General features: G+C 33.6%; 1 protein-coding gene across 1 annotated transcript; it reads right to left on the bottom strand.

Moving 5' to 3' along the window:
• Positions 1-24,569: 24,569 nt before the first annotated feature.
• Positions 24,570-25,487, bottom strand: LOC104898930 (uncharacterized). The gene has a single exon (XM_010686058.4). The coding sequence runs from the start codon at positions 25,299-25,301 to the stop codon at positions 24,666-24,668; it is 636 nt and encodes a 211-aa protein (XP_010684360.2). The 5' UTR covers positions 25,302-25,487; the 3' UTR covers positions 24,570-24,665.
• Positions 25,488-26,885: the final 1,398 nt, after the last annotated feature.

The following is a 26,885-nucleotide window of genomic DNA, read 5'->3' as shown; positions in this document are numbered from 1 at the left end:
AGTTTGAATCATAGCTAAAAGGGAATCTTTATAGCCAACTAAGCGGTTATCTCTTAGGGATATATATATTGGACAATCAAGACCTTCTCTAGACAGTGGTTTTAAGGCTATTTGAATCATACCAAAATGAATATACCTATATGTTTTCAAGTATTTATCTATAGATATCTTATTAAGTAATTTAATACCTTGAAATTCCTGATTTAAACTCGTAGTTTCCTCATGATGCTTAATAGAAAAAGCTGTCTTAAAATCAAGTTTTCCTATTTGATAAATTGTATCGATATGTTTCCTAGGTATAGTCCAGTTTTGAAAATTAATCGGAAAAGATATTTCCTTACTTTGTACTATGTTTGAGTTATCACTATCATGTGAAAATAACTTTCTAACAAAAGTAGCCATGATCATATAATAATAAAATTTAGTGCACGTAGCAGATAAGTAAATGCATATAAATGGGACCAACGGGACCACCCTTACCGGGACCACCTTTTCTCTTCTTAACGGCTGACCAACGGATTTAACAAGGGCTGACCAACGTCTGACCAACACTTAGTGCAAGTTCTTAACTACTAAGCTCACAAAAATTATATTTTATATGATGTAGGTAGCTTTTAGTGAAAAGTACTAACACTAGATAGTTAAACTAAACTTAGTACATATAAAGATAATAGATTTTCCTTTTAAATAAACAAAACTTAACTATTCAATAAAATATAGTAGAAGTTATCAAGCAATTGTGATATAGTGCAAGTTTACGTAGAAAGTAAACATGTACATCAAAGTTACTAAAAAACAAAACCACAAAAGGACGGAATAGCAACCCATCCTAATTTTAACACTATTAGTGGTAATAGTATGAGTAATTAGACTATTTTAGGCTTAATATCAAGTATCCTACCCCCCGGCGATTTTTTGGCTCTGATACCAAGATGCACCCCAGGACTTGACGGGTTATGGACCGTTCCGGACGTAGTTCAGATTAATTACATAGTGAAAGGGGGACTGTTTGGTAGGTAATTAATCTCGTCAAATGATTAATAAAAACTTTGAAAATAAAAGTTTTGAAATTTATTTTTGAGTTTAAAAAAGTAATTTATTATTGAATTAATAACTGGATTAATTTTCAATAGTTTGAACAGATGTTGAAAGCAATTAAAAGAGACGCAGATATGAATAATAACTTACTTTGATTGAACTTTGAATGATCTTACAAGGATTGAGTAATAACTAATTTTGAGCGAGAGGCTTTTGTAACAGATTCCTAAATTTTCTCTTCTAAATTTTTGTACTGAAGAAAACACTTGATATCTACGGAGATACAATACGTGCTATTTATAGTACATGGATTCTGTTTGATAAGTTTCGCCGCCTTTATTTTGATAAACTTTGCCGTATGTAGACATTGTCGTTTGAAGACAGGCGCAACTTTTTTCTTTGAATTGTTCTGCTGGCTTTGAGTTGATCTGGTAACCTTTGTATTTGGTAAGTATTCTTCTGATAACTTTGATTGTGGTTTTGGATTATGCCTAAATGAAACTTTTGATTTTTTGTGACTTTATGTGGAGTGGGTTTGTGGATGCCCGTGGATACCTTTGTACTTTGTAGAATTCCTTTGTTCATTTTGTAGATTAATTCCTTTGTCCTTTTGTGCCTTTGAGTGATGAATCTACAATTCATCAGATAGTCAGGTGGCATACCGGATATTTGATGAGTCGTCATAGGAGTACATGCATTGAAAACGTTAGTAAAATATGTCCCTTATTTTTGCCTAAGTGATATTCACTTAGGGGATCTTTTTATTTTTTATTTTTTATTGTCCTAATTTTTGCCAGGAAGTTCCTGCGGACAATTTTATTTTTTAAAGAGAAAACTTTTCTTTTATTGTAAATAAGGATCTTGAGCACAAGGTCCTCCGAATGGGTCATCAGGTGAGGAATGGACAGATGATCCGGAAGAGTCGTCTGAATTTCGGATCAAGAGTTGCGTTTGTCTTTTGAGAAGCTTGATTTCTTTTTTGAGTAATTCAATTTCAGTTTTCTTGAATTTCTGGCTTCCTTGTTTCTTTCTCTTTTTGTGGAGTAAAGGATTAGGAATTTCTTTGATTGCTTTGAAAGTTGATTATCTGCAACATTTGATCTTGGACAGTCTTTAATGAGCAAAATTTGTCATGGCAAATTTTTCCCACCATTTGATCTTGAATTCACGTACTAGAGACATGGGAGTGGTGTTGGATACCATTGAATGATGTTATAAGACCAGCACATTATCCATGGAACATTAAATTCTCGATGAAATAAGAGCTCTGTGGAATATGGAGTGTTGGTTTGTACATGAGTGGAGAAAAATTCATAAGATTTTTGTACCTCTATTAGCCATATTGTTGAGAACTTCCAAAATGGAGCCACCATTCGTAAAACCATATGGGGAAATTATTTGGGCATTGAGGACAAATATGAAGAACCATGAATGATTAAATGCCCTGAGTAAGAATGCTCGAAACCACGCCATCTGATAATCAATGTAATTATATTCTTGTGGCTGGAAAGGGACCGAGAATTCTTTCGGAACATAAGCAGATATCCATTCAGTCTGTGGAATAATCTTTTTGATTTTGCATTTTGAATAGGCTATGTAATTTCCTTTTTCACTATGCTCAATTTCAACGGACTTGGTGTCAACAAGTATGAATTCATAAAACCTTTGTGTTTTATAAGATGTTTCAGGCTGGTATTGACTACACATTGGGAAAAGAGAATTAGTAAATTTGATAAGTTCGGGAGTTTGAGGAGTTTCTTTGAAACGTGTAAGGAGTAGGTGTTCTTTATGTGGTTTGGTGATGTATTTGTGGGTTTCGGAATTTGTAGATTGGGATTTTTGAGTAGTTGATTTTGAGTTTGAAGTTTGAGTAGGATACTTGACTGCTTGGGAATAAGATAAAGGTGGAAAATCAGAAAATGCGTCAAGCTTATCTGATGAAGATGTTTTTTCACTTGATGGGCGGAGCTTGTGAAATCTCATCACATAATCTTCTGGTTTTTAATACCTTTGCCTTTATTAGAATCTTGATTCATTTTACCTCCTGTAATAATTGAACTTTAAATATTATTACTATTGCCTTTTCCTTGTAAAAATTCTCGAGTTAAAAAATCAGGAAGAGAATTATTTTCTCCTTTTATATATTCTATTTGAAAATCAAAGACTGATAATATAGCTTGCCATCTGGCGAAAATTTGTTTTGAAACAATATTTTGAACATCCTTTTGTAGTATTTCTTTAGCAATTTGCAATCTATTCGTAATAAAAAAGTTTTATTATAGAGATCATCTTGAAATTTTGAAATACAAAAGAACAATAGATAAAATTTCCTTTTTAATAGTTGAATAATTTTTTTGAGAACCTATCCATAGGCCGGAATGAAATCTAATTATTTGTTCATTTTTATTTTCAGGTAATTTTTGTTTAAGAATGCCTCCATAGCCTGTGTCGGATGCATCTGTTTCTACTATCATGAATGCATTGGGATTTGGTAGACCTAAACATGGAAGGGACTTGACTTTTTCTTTTAATGTTTGTATTATATGTATATTTAGGTGACCAAGTTGGAGGATTTTTTCGTAATCTTTGATAAAGACATGAACAATATTGTCTTAGATTAGGAAAAAAGTCTAAAATATAATTAAGACATCATAAAAATCTTTGTAATTGATTTGTCTTTAATTTCGTCTGGAAATTTATCAGTAAATTCTATAGCTCTATTAATCGGTTTTATAGTACCTTGAAAAATATCATGTCCTAAAAACCGTATTTTAGTTTGAAATATTTTCATCTTAGGGAAAGAGACGACTAAACCATTCTTTTTAATAACATGTAAAAAAGTATTAAGGTGTTTGAAATGTTGATCTAAGGAATCTGAAAATATTAGGACATCATAATATAGACTATAATATTTTGAGTATAAGGATTAAAAATATCATTCATGATATTTTGAAACTCAGATGGAGCATTTTTTAATCCAAAAGGCATTACGTTCCATTCATAATGTCCAAAAGGAACATTGAAGGCGGTTTTGTATCTATCTTTTTCCTCTATTTGAATTTGCCAAAATCCACTTTTCATATCAAACTTTGAGAAGATTTTTGCATTAAAAAGACGGCTCAATAAATCTTTTTTATTAGGGATTGGGTACCTAATCCATTGTAAGACTTTATTAAGAGGTTTATAATTAATTACTAATCTAGGAACCCCTCTTTCTTTTTCCGCTTGATTCATAACATAAAAAGCAACACAACTCCAAGGAGATTTAGATGGTCTAATTAATTTTTTATCTAATAAGGTTTGAATTTCCTTTTTGCAAAATTCTAACATTTCTTGATTCATTTGAATAGGTCTTGCTTTAGTAGGAATAGATTTTTCTGAAAATTCTTTTTCATAGGGGAGTGAAACCATATGTTTTTTCCTTTCCCAAAAAGCATTAGGAATATCAGCACAAACTTCTTCTTTAGATTTTTGTTCTAAATCACATATATTCTTTTGAATATAAGGGATTTTTAAACTCTCTTCTATTTTTAAGTATGATATTTCTTGTTGTAAAAGACAAATTTGAGATTCTTTATTTGTTATTATATTTACTTGTTGGAATATAGACGAAGATTGTAATATAGCCAAATCCTTTTGGTATCAGATTATTGCTTTAAAAATACATTCATTTTAGTAAAGGATATAAATAATGAAATAATACTTCGTACTCCTTTTATTACTCAAATTTATCCTTTCTCAGTTGATCGTATGTGTGTTCATACTAATATTATGGGAAAGAAAATATCTTTTCAATTTCTTGCACCAATAACCCACAGGTCCCAGGATCGAAACCTGGCTCTGATACCAAGATGCACCCCAGGACTGGACGGGTTATGGACCGTTCCGGACGTAGTTCAGATTAATTATATAGCGAAAGGGGGACTGTTTGGTAGGTAATTAATCTCGTCAAATAATTTATAAAAACTTTGAAAATAAAAGTTTTGAAATTTATTTTTGATTTTAAAAAAGTAATTTATTATTGAATTAATAACTGGATTAATTTTGAATAGTTTGAACAGATGTTGAAAGCAATTAAAAGAGACGCAGATATGAATAATAACTTACTTTGATTGAACTTTGAATGATCTTACAAGGATTGAGTAATAACTAATTTTGAGCGAGAGGCTTTTGTAACAGATTCCTAAATTTTTCTCTCTAAATTTTTGTACTGAAGAAAACACTTGATATCTACGGAGATACAATACGTGCTATTTATAGTACATGGATTCTGTTTGATAAGTTTCGCCGCCTGTATTTTGATAAACTTTGCCGTATGTGGACATTGTCGTTTGAAGACATGCGAAGCTTTTTTCTTTGAATTGTTCAGCTGGCTTTGAGTTGATCTGGTAACCTTGGTATTTGGTAAGTATTCTTCTGATAACTTTGATTGTGGTTTTGGATTATGCCTAAATGAAACTTTTGGTTTTTTGTGACTTTATGTGGAGTGGGGTTGTGGATGCCCGTGGATACCTTTGTACTTTGTAGAATTCCTTTGTTCATTTTGTAGATTAATTCCTTTGTCCTTTTGTGCCTTTGAGTGATGAATATACAATTCATCAGATAGTCAGGTGGCATACCGGATATTTGATGAGTCGTCATAGGAGTACTTGCATTGAAAACGTTAGTAAAATATGTCCCTTATTTTTGCCTAAGTGATATTCACTTAGCGGGATCTTTTTATTTTTTATTTTCTATTGTCCTAATTTTTGCCAGGAAGTTCCTGCTGACAATTTTATTTTTTAAAGAGAAAACTTTTCTTTTATTGTAAATAAGGATCTTGAGCACAAGGTCTTCCGAATGGGACATCAGGTGAGGAATGGACAGATGATCCGGAAGAGTCGTCTGAATTTCAGATCAAGAGTTGCGTTTGTCTTTTGAGAAGCTTGATTTCTTTTTTAAGTAATTCAATTTCAGTTTCTTGAATTTCTGGCTTCCCTGTTTCTTTCTCTTTTTGTGGAGTATAAGGATTAGGAATTTCTTTGATTGCTTGGATAAGTTGATTATCTGCAACCATTTGATCTTGGACAGTCTTTAATGAGCAAAATTTATCGATGGCAAATTTTTCCCACCATTTGATCTTGAATTCACGCACTAGAGACATGGGGAGTGGTGTTGGATACCATTTAATGATGTTATAAGACCAGCACATTATCCATGGAACATTAAATTCTTGATGAAATATGAGCTCTGTGGAATATGGAGTGTTGGTTTGTACATGAGTGGAGAAAAATTCATAAGATTTTTGTACCTCTATTGGCCATAGTTGTTGAGAACTTCCAAAATGGAGCCACCATTCGTAAAACCATATGGGGAAATTATTTGGGCATTGAGGACAAATAGGGAAGAACCATGAATAATTAAATGCCCTGAGTAAGAATGCTCGAAACCACACCATCTGATAATCAATGTAATTATATTCTTGTGGCTGGAAAGGGACCGAGAATTCTTTCGGAACATAAGCAGATATCCATTCAGTCTGTGGAATAATCTTTTTTATTTAGCATTTTGAATAGGCTATTTAATTTCCTTTTTCACTATGCTCAATTTCAACGGACTTGGTGTCAACAAGTATGAATTCATAAAACCTTTGTGTTTTATAATATGTTTCAGGCCGGTATTGACTACACATTGGGAAAAGAGAATTAGTAAATTTGATAAGTTCGGGAGTTTGAGGAGTTTCTTTGAAACGTGTAAGGAGTAGGTGTTCTTTATGTGGTTGGGTGATGTATTTGTGGGTTTCGGAAGTTGTAGATTGGGATTTTTGAGTAGTTGATTTTGAGTTTGAAGTTTGAGTAGGATACTTGACTGCTTGGGAATAAGATAAAGGTGGAAAATCAGAAAATGCGTCAAGCTTATCTGATGAAGATGTTTTTTCACTTGATGGGCGGAGCTTGTGAAATCTCATCACATAATCTTCTGGTTTTTGAATACCTTTGCCTTTATTAGAATCTTGATTCATTTTGCCTCCTGTAATAATTGAACTTTAAATATTATTACTATTGCCTTTTCCTTGTAAAAATTCTTGAGTTAAAAAATCAGGAAGAGAATTATTTTCTCCTTTTATATATTCTATTTGAAAATCAAAGACTGATAATATAGCTTGCCATCTGGCGAAAATTTGTTTTGAAACAATATTTTGAACACCCTTTTGTAGTATTTCTTTAGCAAATTTGCAATCTATTCGTAATAAAAAAGTTTTATTATAGAGATCATCTTGAAATTTTGAAATACAAAGAACAATAGATAAAATTTCCTTTTTAATAGTTGAATAATTTTTTTGAGAACCTATCCATAGGCCGGAATGAAATCTAATTATTTGTTCATTTTTATTTTCAGGTAATTTTTGTTTAAGAATGCCTCCATAGCCTGTGTCGGATGCATCTGTTTCTACTATCATGAATGCATTGGGATTTGGTAGACCTAAACATGGAAGGGACTTGACTTTTTCTTTTAATATTTGTATTATATGTATATGTTTAGGTGACCAAGCAGGAGGATTTTTTCGTAATCTTTGATAAAGACATGAACAATATTGTCTTAGATTAGGAAAAAAGTCTGAAATATAATTAAGACATCCTAAAAATCTTTGTAATTGATTTTTATCTTTAATTTCGTCTAAAAATTTATCAGTAAATTCTATAGCTCTATTAATCGGTTTTATAGTACCTTGAAAAATATCATGTCCTAAAAACCGTATTTTAGTTTGTAATATTTTCATCTTAGGGAAAGAGACGACTAAACCATTCTTTTTAATAATATGTAAAAAAGTATTAAGGTGTTTGAAATGTTGATCTAAGGAATCTGAAAATATTAGGACATCATCAATATAGACTATAATATTTTGAGTATAAGGATTAAAAATACCATTCATGATATTTTGAAACTCAGATGGAGCATTTTTTAATCCAAACGGCATTACGTTCCATTCATAATGTCCAAAAGGAACATTGAAGGCGGTTTTGTATCTATCTTTTTCCTCTATTTGAATTTGCCAAAATCCACTTTTCATATAAACTTTGAGAAGATTTTTGCATTAAAAAGACGGCTCAATAAATCTTTTTATTAGGGATTGGGTACCTAATCCATTGTAAGACTTTATTAAGAGGTTTATAATTAATTACTAATCTAGGAACCCTCTTTCTTTTCCGCTTGATTCATAACATAAAAGCAACACAACTCCAAGGAGATTTAGATGGTCTAATTAATTTTTTATCTAATAAGGTTTGAATTTCCTTTTTGCAAAATTCTAACATTTCTTGAGTCATTTGAATAGGTCTTGCTTTAGTAGGAATATATTTTTCTGAAAATTCTTTTTCATAGGGGAGTGAAACCATATGTTTTTTTCTTTCCCAAAAAGCATTAGGAATATCAGCACAAACTTCTTTGTTGAACCCTAGTTTTGATGATGACAAAGAAACAAAGATGCAAACTAAGTAGTGTACTAATGAGTTATTTAAGTGTATGATGTTTAAGGTAACAATGAAAGGAACTGGGAGAATACGAAGTCAAGGAAGAAATCAAGAGAGGATTTCAAAGGCTAAGTAAAGAAGTTTCTAATAGTTGATACTGAAGCAGGCATTGGATCAATAAGAATAAAAGCTAGGCGTTTTATTTTCTAGTTCCATTGTAAAGGAACAAAGTAAGGATGGTAAGGGACGGTGGCAGTTTAATTTGAGAATGAGAGTTTGTTCCTTTCTGAGGAACAAACTAAGTGGCACTAAACGAATCTGTTAAAGGAACTTGGTTTATAAAAGGAACTAGACTTAGGTGTGCAAAAGTATAACGGTACAATTATGCAATTGAGTAAGTCATGCCTAAATAATAGGAAATCAGTTTTTACTTAAGGGAATCAGTTTTCAAATAGAAAATCTTTTTAAAGAAAAGATTTTGTTTTCGAAAAAGATAGGAAAAATATTATCCGGTTTTTATGTAAAGTTTATTTTAAAAAGATAATATTTTCTTTAAAGATTAAAATTCATTTTTAATAATAAAAATGTTTTGGTATTTAAACTGATTTTTGGATAAAGCTAAAGAAACAACTAATCTTTAGGAGTTGTGGCTAAAATATATCCACGTTCATAATGAGATCATGGGATCATGGGACATGATGAGAAACGTGTTCCTTAGGGTAAGGAACATCATGGTTAATGGACTTAACATGAAATCGAGTTTTACTCCCACGTTCTTTGTGATTGTCACTATAAATATTAAAGTCTAAATGAGTTCCAAAATGTGTCTGACTAAGTAATTAAGTGAGTTTAACTAATTAAGTGTCAGTGCCTTTATTCTCTCATAATAGCCATTTGTTCTTTGCTTTCTTACTCTAATTCCACTAAGCTTATTTCGATAATTGTATTTTGGTTTTTGGGGTAAGGGAACTTTGAGCGAAGTTCTGTAAGAGAGAGGCTTTGAGTTAAGCTTGTATGAGTGAGAAAACTTCGAGTGAAGTTGAGAGGAACTATTGTTAAGAGAACAGTGGCTCAGGAACTGAGTTTAGGAACTCAAGGTGTGGCTGAGTTAGAATTAGGTTGTAACAAAGTTGTTTGGCTAATTAGTGAAGAGTTGAGTTTAAAAATCCCTAGTGGTCGAGGTTGTTTCTTCTTGTTGGGCGCAAGAAGTTTTTCCTCGTAAAAAATCCCTTGTGTTCCTCTAGCTTGTTTATTCGTTTAAGTTTAAATTTCCGCAAAAAGTTACGTTTATTTCTACACCTACAATTCACCCCCCCCCTCTTGTAGTGTTCCTAGGGAAATTACATTCTTCTTTAAATTTTTGTTCTAAATCACATATTTTCTTTTGAATATAAGGGCTTTTTAAACTCTCTTCTATTTTTAAGTATGATATTTCTTGTTGTAAAAGAGAAATTTGAGATTCTTTATTAGTTATTGTATTTACTTGTTGGAATATAGACGAAGATTGTAATATAGCCAAATCCTTTTGGTAGATTGGTGCAAGAAATTGAAAAGATATTTTCTTTCCCATAATAATAGTATGAACACCCATACGATCAACTGAGAATAGATAAATTTGAGTAATAAAAGGAGTACCAAGTATTATTTCATTATTTATATCCTTTACTAAAATGAATGTATTTTTAAAGCAATAACCTTGATTACAAATATATGCATTAGGGAGCTTATATTTTATTTTTAAAGGTTCACCATTACACTATGTAACTTTTCTGTTGTTTTTTCATAGAAGATGCTAGGAATTAGTCCTTCTCTTATACAATTTTGATCAGCACCACTATCCAGTAATGCTATAGTATTTAAATGAAAGTCATTACCTATTTTAAGTGAAATGAGAATATACCATTTTTCAAAATTTATTCTATCTATAATATTTATTTGATCTTCTTTAGGTTCTTGAGACGAAATTTGAATAGGAGGTGTATTTGAAGTAGATGGTTGATCCTTTAGACTATTATTTGGTTCTAACAAAGCTATTCTAGTTTGAAGTTCTAAGTCTTTCGTTTTGAATTCTAACAATTGTTCTTTAATTTCTTTTATTTGAGTTTTAAGAGTGCTAACTTCAGTTTGTAAATCTTTAGTTGTAATTTGTTTGAAAATATTAGGAGTCGGATATTGATCAAATATTTTTGATAAAGTAACTGGTTCAGTTCTAGTAGGATTTTCTTTTTTGCAAATAATATCTTTTAACTTTAAAAGATATTCCTTTTTTATATCTGGATCATTAATTTTGTCTATTAGTTCAAATAAAAAATTTTTTTCATTATTATCTTTCGTAATAACATTAACGGAAGGAGCAAGGATAAGGTCTACATATTTTTTTTGGTATAGTCCAGTTTTGAAAATTAATCGGAAAAGATATTTCCTTACTTTGTACTATGCCCCTTTCGCTATATAATTAATCTGAACTACGTCCGGAACGGTCCATAACCCGTCCAGTCTTGGGGTGCATCTTGGTATCAGAGCCAAAAAATCGCCGGGGGGTAGGATCTGCCGATATTAAGCCTAAAACAGTCTAATTACTCATACTAGTACCACTAATAGTGTTAAAATTAGGATGGGTTGCTATTCCGTCCTTTTGTGGTTTTGTTTTTTAGTAACTTTGATGTACATGTTTACTTTCTACGTAAACTTGCACTATATCACAATTGCTTGATAACTTCTACTATATTTTATTAGAATAGTTAAGTTTTGTTTATTTAAAAGGAAAATCTATTATCTTTATATGTACTAAGTTTAGTTTAACTATCTAGTGTTAGTACTTTTCACTAAAAGCTACCTACATCATATAAAATATAATTTTTGTGAGCTTCTTAGTTAAGAACTTGCACTAAGTGTTGGTCAGACGTTGGTCAGCCCTTGTTAAATCCGTTGGTCAGCCGTTAAGAAGAGAAAAGGTGGTCCCGGTAAGGGTGGTCCCGTTGGTCCCATTTATATGCATTTACTTATCTGCTACGTGAACTAAATTTTATTATTATATGATCATGGCTACTTTTGTTAGAAAGTTATTTTCACATGATAGTGATAACTCAAACATAGTACAAAGTAAGGAAATATCTTTTCCGATTAATTTTCAAAACTGGACTATACCTAGGAAACATATCGATACAATTTATCAAATAGGAAAACTTGATTTTAAGACAGCTTTTTCTATTAAGCATCATGAGGAAACTACGAGTTTAAATCAGGAATTTCAAAGTATTAAATTACTTAATAAGACATCTATAGATAAATACTTAAAAACATATAGGTATATTCATTTTGGTATGATTCAAATAGCCTTAAAACCACTGTCTAGAGAAGGTCTTGATTGTCCAATATATATAGCCCTAAGAGATAACCGCTTAGTTGGTTATAAAGATTCCCTTTTAGCTATGATTCAAACTAATATTTGTAATGGCCCAATCTACTTTAATTGTTGTCCAAACTTTACGATAGACTTAACCGATCCATGGATACTAGACACTTTAGTTCTAGATGTCCACATCTTTCAAATAATTCAACAGTACAATTTAGGTAATATGTTAAAAATTTCGCATTAATTTACCGTGTCTATTTTAGACTTTTATTTTCTCAACTTAATCCAAAATGTTTACTTCATCCCACTATAGATGAAACTATACTCTTAAAAGTTGAAACTGAAAGTGCGGCTACTTTTACTCCTAAAAAATTAAAATGGAATGAAATTACTATTCCTAAACAATTTTTAATTCATTGTAATCCTCCTCCTAGAAACATTACTCAAAAGAAAATTGATCAAATTATAGAAGAACCTGATGGTCAAGTAATAATAAAGTTAGGTACTAATCATGAAAGAGCTAGACCATCAACCTCCTATGAAAATGCTCGACCTTCGTATGAAGATAATTCTTATAATAATCCTCAAACGTGTGCTTCAAAAAAATTACATTTTGAAGAATCTTCAAAATTCCGTTATAAAAACCCAATACCTGAACCAATAGGAGAATCTTCTACTAATTATAATTCACCTACTTCTTCAGCCATGAAACCTCCTACCTTTTCCTCTATTAATGTTATTAAAAAGGAATTTCAAATAGACTTAGAATATATTCATAATGACTTTTACTCAAAACAAAATAATGATAAAAAAGATTGGTTCTTTGGATGTTTTGATCAAGTTGCTAGAGATCACGTCAGACTAGAATGGATTTCTGATATGAAAAAATTAGAAATTAATATTCCTTTTTTCATCTGGTTCTCAACTTACACCATAAAAAATAATATATTTTATCCCTTTAATAAAAATCAAATAAACATGACAGGTAGTTTAATTCAAAGCTGGACTTTAAAGAATGGAAGTATAATTAAGTCTATTCATCCTCCTTTAACTGAAATTCAAGTTAATAATAATGAAGGATCTTTTGTAATGGCTCCTTTTAGAAAAGGAAGAGAAGATGACAACTCCTTCTCTGTCAATTTAGGTGACATAAAAAAGATATATCACCAAAAAAATTAATCCAGTTATTAATTCAATAATAAATTACTTTTTTAAAATCAAAAATAAATTTCAAAACTTTTATTTTCAAAGTTTATATTAATCATTTGACGAGATTAATTACCTACCAAACAGTCCCCCTTTCGCTATATAATTAATCTGAACGGGTTATGGACCGTTCCGGACGTAGTTCAGATTAATTATATAGCGAAAGGGGGATTGTTTGGTAGGTAATTAATCTCGTCAAATGATTAATAAAAACTTTGAAAATAAAGTTTTGAAATTTATTTTTGATTTTAAAAAAGTAATTTATTATTGAATTAATAACTGGATTAATTTTGAATAGTTTGAACAGATGTTGAAAGCAATTAAAAGAGACGCAGATATGTGAAATCTACTTGATTTTGCATGGTAATAATTTGGGTTTTTAAATAGGCGCGTGTCCCAAAAATTGCAATTTTGTGGAAATTGGATATTGAGAGCCTCTACATTAGGCTCCCCTTAATTTCTCTCTGCTCACCTCATTAGTCCACATCACTTTCCACTAACTTTATCACCTACCCTTTATATTTCGCAATTCATAGCTACATTCATTAACCTCCCCATTTACCTTCTCTCTCCTACTTTTCCATGTCCCACCATTATCAATAAAATAATTTGATTCATCACATTAATTTTAGATTATATCAATTAAATCAAAATATGATAATTATAATTACAAAATTACCTTCTAATTGATCGGATTAATTCATTAATTGTATTAAATTAACAAAAGCGTTATTTTTAATTACACTAGTTTCACCAGTTTTTCCTTAATAATTGCGGTTTAATTTGACAATTACACTAATTGCTAATTATAATAATTGCGAAAAATAAATACGCAAAAAAAGCATAAATTCATTAAAAACACATGGATTAAAATTGAACATAGTATCATACATTTAATTTTTAATAAAAGCTTGCAATAATTTAGATCTTCGATCGTCATCGGTAGACCGATAATAATTTTGCCTAATATGTTGAGCCGAGTCTCATTGTAAGGTGTTGTGCACATTTCTATACCATGCATAAGCTCGCCTTTTCATATGTTGTTCCATTCCAATATCATTTAATCGACGAGGTTGCATAGAATAGTTTATACGCGTTGATCCGTTCACCGCTGTCCTATCTTCTTGCTCGAATTCCGACACATCACCATAATTTTGATATGTATCTTGCTCATCCTCAACAATCATATTATGAATAATTGTACAAGCCATCATTATCTCTCACAGCAAGTGTATGTCCGATACAAGAGTTGGTCTTTATATTACTGCGATACGTGATTGAAGAACGCCAACGGCCCACTCAACATCTTTTCGGATCGATTCTTGTTGTTGGGTAAAGAACTCATCCACGGGATTCATTGGGAGTCGAATAGCTGGAATGATCACTACCCACTTAGGATATATCCCATCAGTTAGATTATATCCTTTGGTATATGTGTTCCCATTGACTGTAAAGTTCACTTGAGGGGCTTTAACTTGAAATATATCATCGAACATAGGTGATCTTTGCAACGTGTTGACGTCATTGCATGTTCCAAGTGTTCCAAAAAATGTGTGCCATATCCATGAGTCACCTACTCCTTCCTTGATATAATCATTTCCAAGCATGCAGGCTGTTTTTCCATTATCAATGCATGCAAGCTATACTGCCCATCATGCCCGGGAATCCCCGTCTTTGTCCATCATGTAGAAGGCGTTGCAAACCTGTAATAGTAGGCCTCCTCAAGTACTCTTCAGTGAATGCCTGTCAAACCCCTTTAACAAAGAGAGCAAGGCTTTATTTTGTAGTTGACTGGGCTACTTTGATGTACTCATCAACTGAATCAGCTCCTACCCCCTAGGCTAGCATCCTAAATAATGATGTGCATTTCTAGATAGGAGTGGCTCCTAGTTTCTCATTAGTGTCGCGACCATGCTCGAAGTATTTGTGTTGTTTCACAGTAACTGCCTCCACAACTTGAAGGAATACAGATACGCATAAGAAATCTACGTCGAAACATATATTCTGGGTATAAAAAAGGATCAACAAAGTAATCATTCATTAACCTTGTGTTTCCAGCTTCATGATCTCTATCAATGTACTTAAGCTTGTTGTTCTCCTGTTGCTGGATTCTTCAGCGATTGAGGCAACAACCAATTGAGCAACTTGCTCCATTATGTAATCTTCTTCTTCATCTAGACACTCATTCACAGAATTGACATAGTCAACAAGAATTCATCATTTGAACTAGAAGAATTGTCATTTAGATTCATATTTGTGAGAAATTTGAAGAAGATGGAAGTTGTAGTGTTAAATTTGTTGGAAGAAGAATGTTCTGAAAACAAATGCAACGTAACTCTTGTTTTATAGACATATACAAATAAAATTGTAATCATTATCTATGGATAAGATTGGTTCATCTTTGCGGACAAGATTGTAATCCTTATCTACGGTTGTATAAACATAATCATGTCTCCCTATTTTAGAACCCCAATAATTATTGTGATTGGTTGCATTTGATCCTTATGTGATTATTAATGTGAATATATAATTGTTATGGTTCATAATATGTGAACTTAGATTTATAGTAACTTCATGAGAAATTATTTGTTGATGCGATCTTTATAGTCAAATCAAATGTTGCCTTCGTAGAGAGTGGCAAGTTTTGAATCGAAACCAAAGTAGAGTTATGTTAAATTTCAGTCGCGAAGTAGAGTGTCGAACAACAATGATGCCTTACCTTCTGCTATTCGCCTATTGGTAGAGAAACTGACTCAAGAACGAACTGAGAGTCCCGGTTCTGCTAGGGACATGTTTGAGAGGCTAGCCAAGGTTAAACCACAGTACTTTAAGGGGCAAGGTGATCCTACCATTCTAGAAAACTAGATTAGAGAGTTCGAGAAGATCTTTGGGGTTGTGAACTGTCCTGAGGGGATGAGAGTGGGTCAGGTTGTCTTGTACCTTAAGGATGAGGCTGAGTTGTGGTGGAGAGAAAATGGAGCTAGACTAAGTGTTGTGGAAGGTTTTACTTGGGAATATTTTGTTACTGTCCTAAGGGGGAAGTTTTACCGTGCTTTTATGAAGAAACTGAAGGCCGAAGAATTTATCAGCCTTAGGATGGGGAGCATGACATCTTTGAGTATTATAGCAAATTCATAGCATTGTCTAGGTTTGCACCTGAGATAGTGGCCACTGTGGAGTTAAAGGCTCAGTGAGTTGAGCAAGGTATGATTGAGGAAATTCATTGGGGGTTAGATGGTGAGACCTTTGTGTCCTTAGATGTTGTTTATGGGAGAGTCTGGGGCTAGTAGATTTTGAAGAAATTGATTTACCTATTAGTATACCTACTGGAGAGATTATAAGGTCTACCATATTGTTAAAAAAATTACCTCTGAAGATAGGAGACTGTATATTTCCTTCCGATTTAATAGAGTTCAATTTGGGAGACCTAGATGTTCTTCTTGGGATGAACTAGTTAGGTTTCTACAAGGCCAAGATGGACTGTGAAGTTCTGGAAGTAGTTTTGAGAAATCCTTTGGGGAAGTTGAAGTCATATAGACGTTTTGGAAAACCTAAGAACTTTGGGGTCATTTCTGCAGTGCAAGTGAGGAAATTGATGAAGAAGGGGTGCAAGCTATTTTCTGTAGTGTGTAGGATGTGAGTGAAGAAGTTGGGGTGAATATTGAGTATGTCCCAATTTTAAACGAGTTTATGGATGTATTTCCAAGCGAGATTTTGGGTATGCCACATGCGAGAGCTGTTGAGTTCGCCATCTGGAACTGCACCAATACCAAAAGCACCTTATAGAATGGCACCACCTGAGATGAGTGAGTTGAAGATGTAATTGTAGTAGTTACTGGATAAAGGTTATATTAGGTCTAGTGCATCACCTTGGGGAGCTTTTGTATTGTTTGTGAAGAAGAAAGATGGGAGTATGAGGTTATGTATTGATTATAAGGAACTGAACAACGTAACCATAAAGAACAAGTATCATTTGCCTAGTATAGATGACCTATTCGACCAATTAAATGGAGCGAGTGTGTTCTCGAAGATTGATTTGTGTTCGAGGTATCACCAGTTGAGAGTAGCTGATAAGGATGTACCTAAGATTGCATTTAGGACGTGTTATGGTCATTATGAGTTCACTGTAATGTCGTTTGTGTTAACCAATGCTCTAGCCATATTTATGGATTTGATGAATAGGATTCTCCATGAGTTTCTAGATAAGTTCATGGTTGTTTTCATTGATGATATACTGATATATTCGAGGAATGAAGTAGAGCATGATGAGCACTTGAGAATTATTTTGGAGACGCTTAGGAAGAATCAATTATATGCCAAGTTCTCTAAGTGTGAGTTTCGTTTGGAGAAAGTAACATTTTTGGGTCACTATGTATCTAAGGAAGGAGTCTCTATAGATCCTGCTAAGATTGAAGTTGTGAGTGATTGGCCAACTCCAAAGAATCTGTCAGATATTAGGAGTTTCCTAGGTCTAGCTGGCTATTGTAGGAGATTTGTGCGAGATTTCTCGAAGATAGCGAGGCACATGACCTATTGATGAAAAAAGAGTCCAAATTTGAGTGGACTGAAAAGTGTGAAGAAGCCTTTCAGATGTTGAAAGAACGTTTAATCTCCGCACCTGTTTTAACCATGCCTGATGGAAATGAGGGATTTGAGGTGTATAGTGATGCTTCGAAAAAATGGTTTGGGATGTGTGTTACAGCAAAATGGAAAGGTAATCGCATATGCATTGCGTCAATTGAAACCTTATGAGGCTAATTACCTTACCCACGATCTAGAGTTAGCCGCTATAGTGTTCGCACTGAAAATTTGGAGACATTACCTTTATGGAGTAACCTGTAAGATATTTACCGACCATAGAGTTTGAAGTACAATTTCACCCAGAAAGATCTTAATATGAGGCAGAGAAGATGGTTGGAGTTGATTAAGGACTATGACCTAGACATCTAGTATCATGAGGGGAAATCAAATGTTGTTGCCGATGCCTTGAGTAGGAAGTCGAGCCATAGTGTGAGTGCCTTGGTAGTCCTTGAGGAGTTATGTTGAGATATGCAAAGGCTGAGCTTAGAAATTCTAAATCCTGGGGAAAGTGAGGCAAGACTGAGCGCTTTATCTTTGGGGTTGTCAGTTTTCGACGAGATCAAAGAGGTTCAATTTGCGGATGAGCATCTAGTTAAGATTAAGGAGAAAATGAAGCCGACTTTAAGATCTATGATGATGGAAGATTGAGGTTTAAGGGAAGGTGGTGTGTACCACAAAAGTGTGATGACCTTAAGAGATGTCTTATGGATGAGGGGCATAACACTCCATATTTTGTGCACCCTGGAGGTGACAAGTTGTACAAAGGCCTTAAGGGTATCTATTGGTGGCCAAACATGAAGGGTGAGGTAGATGAATATGTGTCTAAGTGCCTAACCTGTCAAAAAATGAAGATATATCATAAGAGACCCATGGGGGAGGTTCAATCCTTAGAGGTTCCTAGACGGAAGTGAGATTCCATTTCAATGGATTTTGTGACTGCTTTGCCTAGGACGATGAGTAGCAATGATATTATTTGGGTTATGGTGGACCGACTGACGAAGTCCGCTGTGTTCATACCTATTAAGAAGACATGGAAAAAGAAGCAACTGGCAAAGACGTACATTAGGCATGTAGTGAGATTGCATGGGGTTCCAAAGGATATTACTTCTGATCGTGATTCGAGATTCCTCTCGAAATTTTGGAAAATGGTCCAATTAAATCTTGGGACAACCTTAAAGATGAGTACAACCTTTCACCCTACTACTGATGATCAGACTAAGAGGACTAACCAAACCATGGAGGATATGTTGAGAGTGTGCTATGATTTCCAAGGTATTGAGAGGACCAATTAGACCTGATCGAATTTTCATATAATAATAACTATCATGCGAGAATTAAGATGGCACCTTTTGAGGCACTATATGGACGGAAGTGTAGAAGTCTCATTTGCTGGAATGATTTTAGTGAGAATATAGTCTTGGGGACAAATTTACTGAAGAGACCGTAAAAAATGTCAAACTGATTCAGGCTAGAATTCAAGTTGCACAAGACAGGCAAAAGAGTTATGCCGATTTAAAACGACAAGTAAATGAGTTCGCCGTAGGTGATAAAGTGTTTTTGGAAGAATCAACAACTAAGGGCATCATGAGATTTGGGGAAAAGGGTAAGTTAAGTGCCAAATATGTAGGCTCATATGAGATTTTGGAAAGAATTGGAAAAGTAGCCTATAGGTTGGCGTTGCCAATGGAGTTTGAGAAGATGCACGTTGTGTTTCATATTTCCCAACTCAAGCGTTATATCCCTGATGAGCGTCATGTTCTAGAGATTGAGAGGATCCAGATTGATAGTAGCCTCACAAATGAGGAAAATCCTGTGATCGAAAGGTGCGTAGTACACGCAATAAGGATGTCCATATCGTGAAAGTACTTTGGTCTAACCACGAGTCTGAAGAGGCAGTGTGGGAGCGAAGATAAATGAAAGTATCCAGAATTGTTCCTTGAGGTGAGTTACGAAGGCATAACTCGTTTTCTTTAAGGGGGGTAGAATGCGATAGAATTTCGCGCTTTTTACCTATTTTTATGAGTTTTTTATGCTTATTTTGGCGATTTGCACATGTTGGTGCAAAATAAATAAATTCCCCTCATGGAAAATGTGTTTAAGAGTAACGCAAGTGAATTTTAAAGTTGTTAAAGTGTGCACATGAGTAACACAAGTATTTCTCAAATAAAAATTTATATCAAATTTTTCGAAATATGAGGGTTTTTGTGTCAAGTTCCGGGACGAAACTTCTTTTAAGATAGGTAGACTGTAATCCCCCGTAAATTTATGGATTTTATAAATATATTTTAGTATATATATAGTTATATTTAAATATAATTTAGTTTAAATTAATTTATTTCTTTAAAGATTGACTATTTTGAAAGTCAAAGGAATTATTTTAAGAATTTAAGGAAGTTAAAATATTTGTTAAGGCATGCTTTGAACAACATTTAAAATAATTTTTGGATTTGAAAAATGAGTTTAAATGGGTTTGAGGAACCCAAATACTAATTGGACTAGGAAAATGACTTCTAGTGATATTAGGAGTTTTAACCATCAATCATATTCATCATTAAACTCTATTTAAACCCCAATTGCCTTTTCCTAAGCCCAAAAGAAAAACACACCTATAAATACATTAGACCCAAATTTTACACACACACAAACTTATTCTCTCATCCCTCTTAGAAGAACCGGCCCTCCTTTCTTCCTCTCTCTTTCACGATTTTCTCTCTCTCTCTTCCTTTCTTCTCTTCCAAGAAACAGTTTATTCCTCAATAAGAAATCTTCCTCCTTCACTTTACACAACCGCCGACCACCGTTGTTGCTGCCACGCTCCAGTCAGCGCCTCCTTGTTCTCTTACTTCTTTGTGTTGGTTTGATTACCTTTTTCCTCCTCAAGTTTTATTTCAAGATTATGTTTTTATGATTTGTTTTAGTGTTAATTGTGTTTAGAAGCTTTAATTTAATGATTTAATTATGAGTCTATGATTATATAAGTTATATATTGAAGAAATAAAAATTCAGATTTAATTATTATGTTTAAATTGGATTTTTAATTATCAAAGCATGGATCTATATGGTGTTAAAGATTGAAAAATCGTAGTAGTATGTTATAAACTATGAAATTGATTACACTTGTGAGTTTAAGTATGTTTAGAGGGAGTTTTAATTAATTATATGCTGCTGGAATTTTAAAAAGGATGGTATTAATAGAGTTTCATGTGTTTTAATGACTAGTATAGTAGTATATTGGTAATTGAAGTTTTAATGATGGAAACAACTTTTAAATATTTTTAAAGGAGATTAAAATTATTTTAAAGTTGCTGGAATTTATGTGGAGTGTTGATTATAAATTTTACGGTTTTTTCACCAAATGCCCTTTACAAAAAAATTAATTCACCAAATACCCCAACTTTTTTCAAAATTCACCATATACCCCTGACTCTTAACAAAATTCACCAGATACCCTTACTATTAACGAACGTTAGTGCTCCGTTAGCTTGTATTTACAAGTTTGGCATAAGTCAACCTAATTAGCCCTAAGTCAACCTAATTAGCCCAAAGTTAACCTAATTAACCTCATTAAACCTAACTAAACCCTAAACTCTCCCTAACCCAACCCTACCCCCCAAACCCTAGACCCACCACCCAACCCCAGCCTTAACACCCAACCCCAGCCCCACCCCCTCCCCTTCCCCTCCCCGGCAAACCCCGCAGGCCCCTTTCCGGCAGCCCCTCTCCCATGCTCGCCTCGCTCTCGCCTCCCTAGCCCCTCCTTTCCTCGCGCCTCCCCAGCCCTCCTTCCCTCGCGCCTCCCCTTCCCTCATGCCTCCCCTTCCCTCGCGCCTCCCGTCCCCCTCCCTCACTCTCGCCGGCGAGCTTGTTTTCGAAATTCTTCCGACCCAGATTACTGTAACTCCAAAATTGGTATGCCGGCATGAGTAAGGGAGGGGGAGGGGAGGCGCGAGGGATGGGGAGGCGCGAGGGAAGTAGGGCTGGGGAGGCGCGAGGGAAGGAAGGTTGGGGAAGCGCGAGGGAAAGAGGGGCTGGGGAGGCGCGAGCGAGGCGAGCAGGGGAGGGAGGCTGCCGGAAAGGGGCCTGCGGGGGTTGCTGGGGAGGGGAAGGGGAGGAGGGCTGCCGGAAAAGGGCCTGCGGGGGTTGCCGGGGAGGGGAGGGGGTGGGGCTGGGGTTGGGTGTTGGGTCTAGGGTTTGAGGGGTAGGGTTGGGGGTTGGGCTTGGGTTAAAGGAGAATTTAGGGTTTAGTTAGGTTTATTTAGGATTTTTTTATGGTTAATTAGTTAATTAGTTAACGGAGTACTAACATCCGTTAGTCAAAAAGGCATTTTGGGTAATTTTTTTAAGTTTTGGGGTATCTGGTGAATTTTGTTAAAAGTTAGGGGTATATGGTGAATTTTGAAAAAAGTTGGGGTATTTGGTGAATAAATTTTTTTGGCAGGGGTATTTGGTGAAAAACCCGTAAATTTTATTGGTTATTTTAGGCAGAGAATTCTCTTTGGGCGACTTCTAAAGTTGTTAAAGTGGTCTCTCAATTTGTCTACACAAGGTACGTACATACCTATGTGTTGTTTGATGTAGTATCATGATTTTAGAAAGTAAAGTTATATACGTAGTATCATGTATAAGAACTTTGTGAGTTCATAAATGATTGTTATTATATGGGATTTTGCATGTTTTATGCATGTGTGTGAACATATTAAGTATGAGATTTATATCATGTTTGTATGGAAGATTGATGCAAGTATGTTGATTGAGAACTTTATTTTATTAATTCACATCGGGGAATTCATATATTTATTGGTATGGATCATGATTGAATCATGTGTTCTCTTTCATTATTATTTTCACTACTCTATGAGAACTGTGGGCCTTATTTCGTAAGTTGAAATTTTATACCTTTGAAAGGTAAGTTGGATGTTGGCTAGGTTCAACAAATAAGAAAGATTGGATAAGAAGGAATTAATCTTGAGTTGTAAGTTGTATGATCACTTATTTAATCCTAAGATAAAAATAAAGTTGTGGATGTTTGATTATTATATTATTTGTGTTGCTTGTGTGTCATAACAAGTAATAATTGGTAAATCATGTAAAGTGAAACTTGGATAGTAATAAACTTTAGGCTGGTGCACGTTTGAAGTTGGACAATCAGGAGTTGGGGTTCATGGTGAGCGGGTCATGTTTTTTGCATCGTTCCTATTTTTTATTTAAAAGGTTCCTCGATATCGTAGGTCATGGGACTACATAGTCGCGCCCGTAAATTGTCTTCCAAAGGGAAGGCTGATTTTTAGTTAGACAAAGCAGCCCAATGACTATTCCATTAAAGTAATAAAAATATTGTTAAAGTTTAGTTCAGTTAAAGTTATCTGCAGATTGTTATGTTGTTATTTATCTCTGCATAATATTTATTAGTATCATGAATTAGGAATGTTTATTTGTTATTATGTAGTACTCAACTTTGCTGATTACGTGCTTTGTTTGTATGTGTTGATTATGGATTTGCCTTATTGATTCTGTGATGATCCATTTTTGGTGAGTAGATTCTCTAGTGCATTATCATCTACAAGTGCACAGATGATGCATCATGGGAGTTCAAGAATGGAGAGCTTGTGTAACATATTGATTTATTTATCGTTCTATAGATAATACCTTTATATTTAAGTTTGGTTTGAAGTTAACATTAACAATATTGTTTGGTTTAAAAGTTAACTTTGTTATTTATTAAATTTCAATTCTAAAATTTAGTTATATGTTTTCCGCTGCAAAATTCTGAATAAGCCGATACGTTATCACACGGGCTATAATGCTTTGATGATTCTCTAGTTCTATATTTGAAAAGTATTTTTTGGAAAAGAGAGAATTATCGAGATGTTATATCTAGTATAAAGTGGTAGGTGTGCTATCCATTACCTCCATACATTGAAATTTGTTCCTTATTTATAAGTATTGGGAATGATATATCTAAGTGCAAAGTCGGATCTGAGACATGGTTGAGCCGACTTTGCACTTGCACTGGTTGGGCCAACCTTGCTGAAGGCCTAGCTTTCGGAATGTCGCGGGGCAATATTGTAATTTACCTCGGGGCCCAGGAGTCCAAAGGTAGTTTGGGCCGAAACAAATTATTTGAGCATTGAGTATGGGAAATAAAACCTAGATAAAAAAAGATAAAAGGGAAACAACAATGCGATCTTCGCCAATTTATGGTCCAGATAATGAAATCAAAAGAAACTTCATCTACTTCTCCAGTAGACAATTTATGTATTTTGGGATTCATGACATTAGATATTGATCGATGTTTTGGATTGTAATATTTTTAACGTAAAATATTTTTCACATATTAAGACCAAGTTTATCTATACAAATATATTAAAAGGCATGCGTGACAATGTATACACGCCACGTACCACCTCTGTTACTCCACTAGAATTCTCCAATGTATATGTAACTCATGTCAATTAACAAAAGTAAAATTAGCTTGTGACAGTTTATGTATTTTGGGATTCATGACATTAGATATTGATCGATGTTTTGGATTGTAATATTTTTAACGTAAAATATTTTTCACATATTAAGACCAAGTTTATCTATACAAATATATTAAAAAGATAAAGTAAAATTAGCTTGTGACAAGATTTGAACCCATGACCTTTTTCTATTATACATAACACAATTACCACCTCAACCAACTTTTAATCATACTTTAAGTGTCCACATTATTATATTTGTACCTTTTAAATGTTGAATTTTCCTTAATATATTTTAATTGGAATGGAAAAAAAATGCATATCAAATTCGAAAAACAATACCAATCCGGGACAACGCTCGAGCCCAAATACTAGTTTAATTAATCACATACAGTCGATTTGTAAATTTCGATCCGCTGCTAGGTGCTTGCAAGTTTTTGGCTTAAGAAAGAACATAAAAAAAAAAAAACCCCAAAGTCAAAATTTATTCCAATAAATAAAAGATTTATTTAAGGTGGGATGAAAAATATAACCAAAAAAGCTTAGTGGTAATGTAGTATAAATTTAATATTACTATTGCACAAGAACAAGAGTTCCCATATTTCCCCTAAAACCATCCATACAATGACCACCCCTGCTATTATTCTCACCACATCCATTCTTAGGCACCTTCACAACCAGCTCGCCACAATCATAATCCACCGTAGCAAGCTCAGCACGCGCACACGGCGGAAGCCGAACCTGCCACACGTGGAATCGGAGGTCGTCAACAATCAGCTGCGCCAAATTCTCTCTCCTCCGAATCACAACTTTGGTGATCCCAGGATGAACCTCAACAACATGAGCTGTAAAACCATCAATAATCTCACCATGATCAACTTTGACACTAAATTTGAAACAATCATGGTGTTCTTCAACGCGAACATCGGCATCCAAATCGAAGGGCAATTCTAACGATTTACTAAAAACGTGGGGAAGCCTTCGCAATTTCTTGTTATTAGGAAAGGAGTTTGAAGTCACACTAATACCCATGATTGATTCTTCTTGTTGTTGTTGTGGAGATGAGTTATGAGTTGAGGAGAGAGAAAAAGAAGAGAAGTTGCGTTTTGTAGGCATGGTGATGGAGGAGGGGTTAAATTGAGTGGAGAAAGAGGGATTGGTGAGGAGGAATAAAATTGATGCAAAGTAGTAATAGTACAAGAGAATCATTAACTGATGGCGGGTGATTTCTTACTTATGGATTTAAAAAGATAGGAAGATCATACATGTGTTATTAAAGAGATGTGATGGGTGAAAAGGAAATTTAAGAATCTTGGAAGTTCTGATTTTGTTGAGGGATGTGGAATGAGAGACGAACAGAGTATTTAAAAAGGGATCGGGAGACCGACTTTAGTTCTACTGCGTCACGGTTTAGCATTAATATTACACATTACGCGTTAATTATCGATTTCTCATGTCTTCTAATCCATACTTGTACAAAACCTATATGATAAGGCTATGTTCAGTTCACCTTATTTTTGCTTATTTCAGATCTAATCAGATTAGATCAGATCAGAAAAAACAAGTTCAGATCAGATCAGTTCAGATCATGCTTATATTTAAAAATCACTATATCTTTCATTACGTATTAGAAAAAATTATAATAATTGAATATTAATAAAGTACTCATTGAAACGAATCAAACAAGACCCCACATGACTATATTTTTTCTTATATATTGAGAAAAAACTAAAAGATAAGATCTTGTTATCAGATCAGTTCATATCATATCAGATCAGATCAGATCAGAAAAAATAAGTTCAGATCAGAAAATTTCAGGTGAACCAAACATAGCCTAACTCCCAATCTACCCAACACAACTTATTAAAATAGACGGATTAATTTTAACATCAAATTAGATTAATATAATACTGAATTTTTCTAACAACCACATTCTATTTTACTCTAACTCAATACTATTCTAGTCATGCCTTCTCTTTTCCTTTGTTCTCTTCATTCTCGAACTACAACAGACAATTTCAAAAAATAACTCGGTAGTCTTATCAAACGGATTAAATTAGTCACTAAATTGATTAAACTAGTCACTAAATGAGTTAGAAAATGTTGTTACTGAATAGATTAAACCAATCACGAAATAAATTAAACTGGTTACTAAATAGATTAAACTAATCACTATATTAAAAAAGGTGGCGTGTTTCCGCGCGCGACGTGCATGCGTGCGTCTCATTATTTTTGCACATGTACATGTATGCTTAAAATTATGTGTGTAAGTGCATGTGCGTGCACCTATACTAGCCTTATATGCACGTGATGCAGGTGAAAGTATATAGACAATTAAATTAATTGCATAACTACATCTAATAACTTTACAGTATATAGACAATTAAATAATTTTTAATGGTAGACAGTGCAACTGTCTAAAAATACCACAACGCAGTTTTACAGTACAGTGTGTAAATCAATTATTTTTAGAAAAAAATTTATTAAAATTCAACTATATTGTGTGATCTTGTGTTTTAATAGATCTTAGAACTTTTATTTAATAAAGTAGTTAATTTGTTGGTTGTTTTAATGTACTCCCTACATTTTCTTGTAATTGTTATGCTTTTCTTTTGAGTCCGTTTTGTTAATTGTTTCATTTCTACCTCATATATCCCAACACCTATTTCCTCCGTCCCAAAATATAATTCCTATTTTTATTTTGAGAGTCAAATTTTAAAAACTTTGACCAAATATTTTTACTAAGGTATACAAAAAAAACATATTCATGAGGGTCTTGTTAGATTCGTCCCA

This window comes from Beta vulgaris, chromosome 7 (genome assembly GCF_026745355.1).
Source record: "Beta vulgaris subsp. vulgaris cultivar EL10 chromosome 7, EL10.2, whole genome shotgun sequence".
Classification (NCBI taxonomy): Eukaryota; Viridiplantae; Streptophyta; class Magnoliopsida; order Caryophyllales; family Amaranthaceae; genus Beta; species Beta vulgaris.
Note: the sequence above shows the minus strand (reverse complement) of the source record. Positions and strands in the feature narration are given on the sequence as shown.

Excerpts from the sequence above, each read along its gene's own strand:
- LOC104898930 (XM_010686058.4), bottom strand. The coding sequence starts at position 25,301 with ATGATTCTCTTGTACTATTACTACTTTGCATCAATTTTATTCCTCCTC.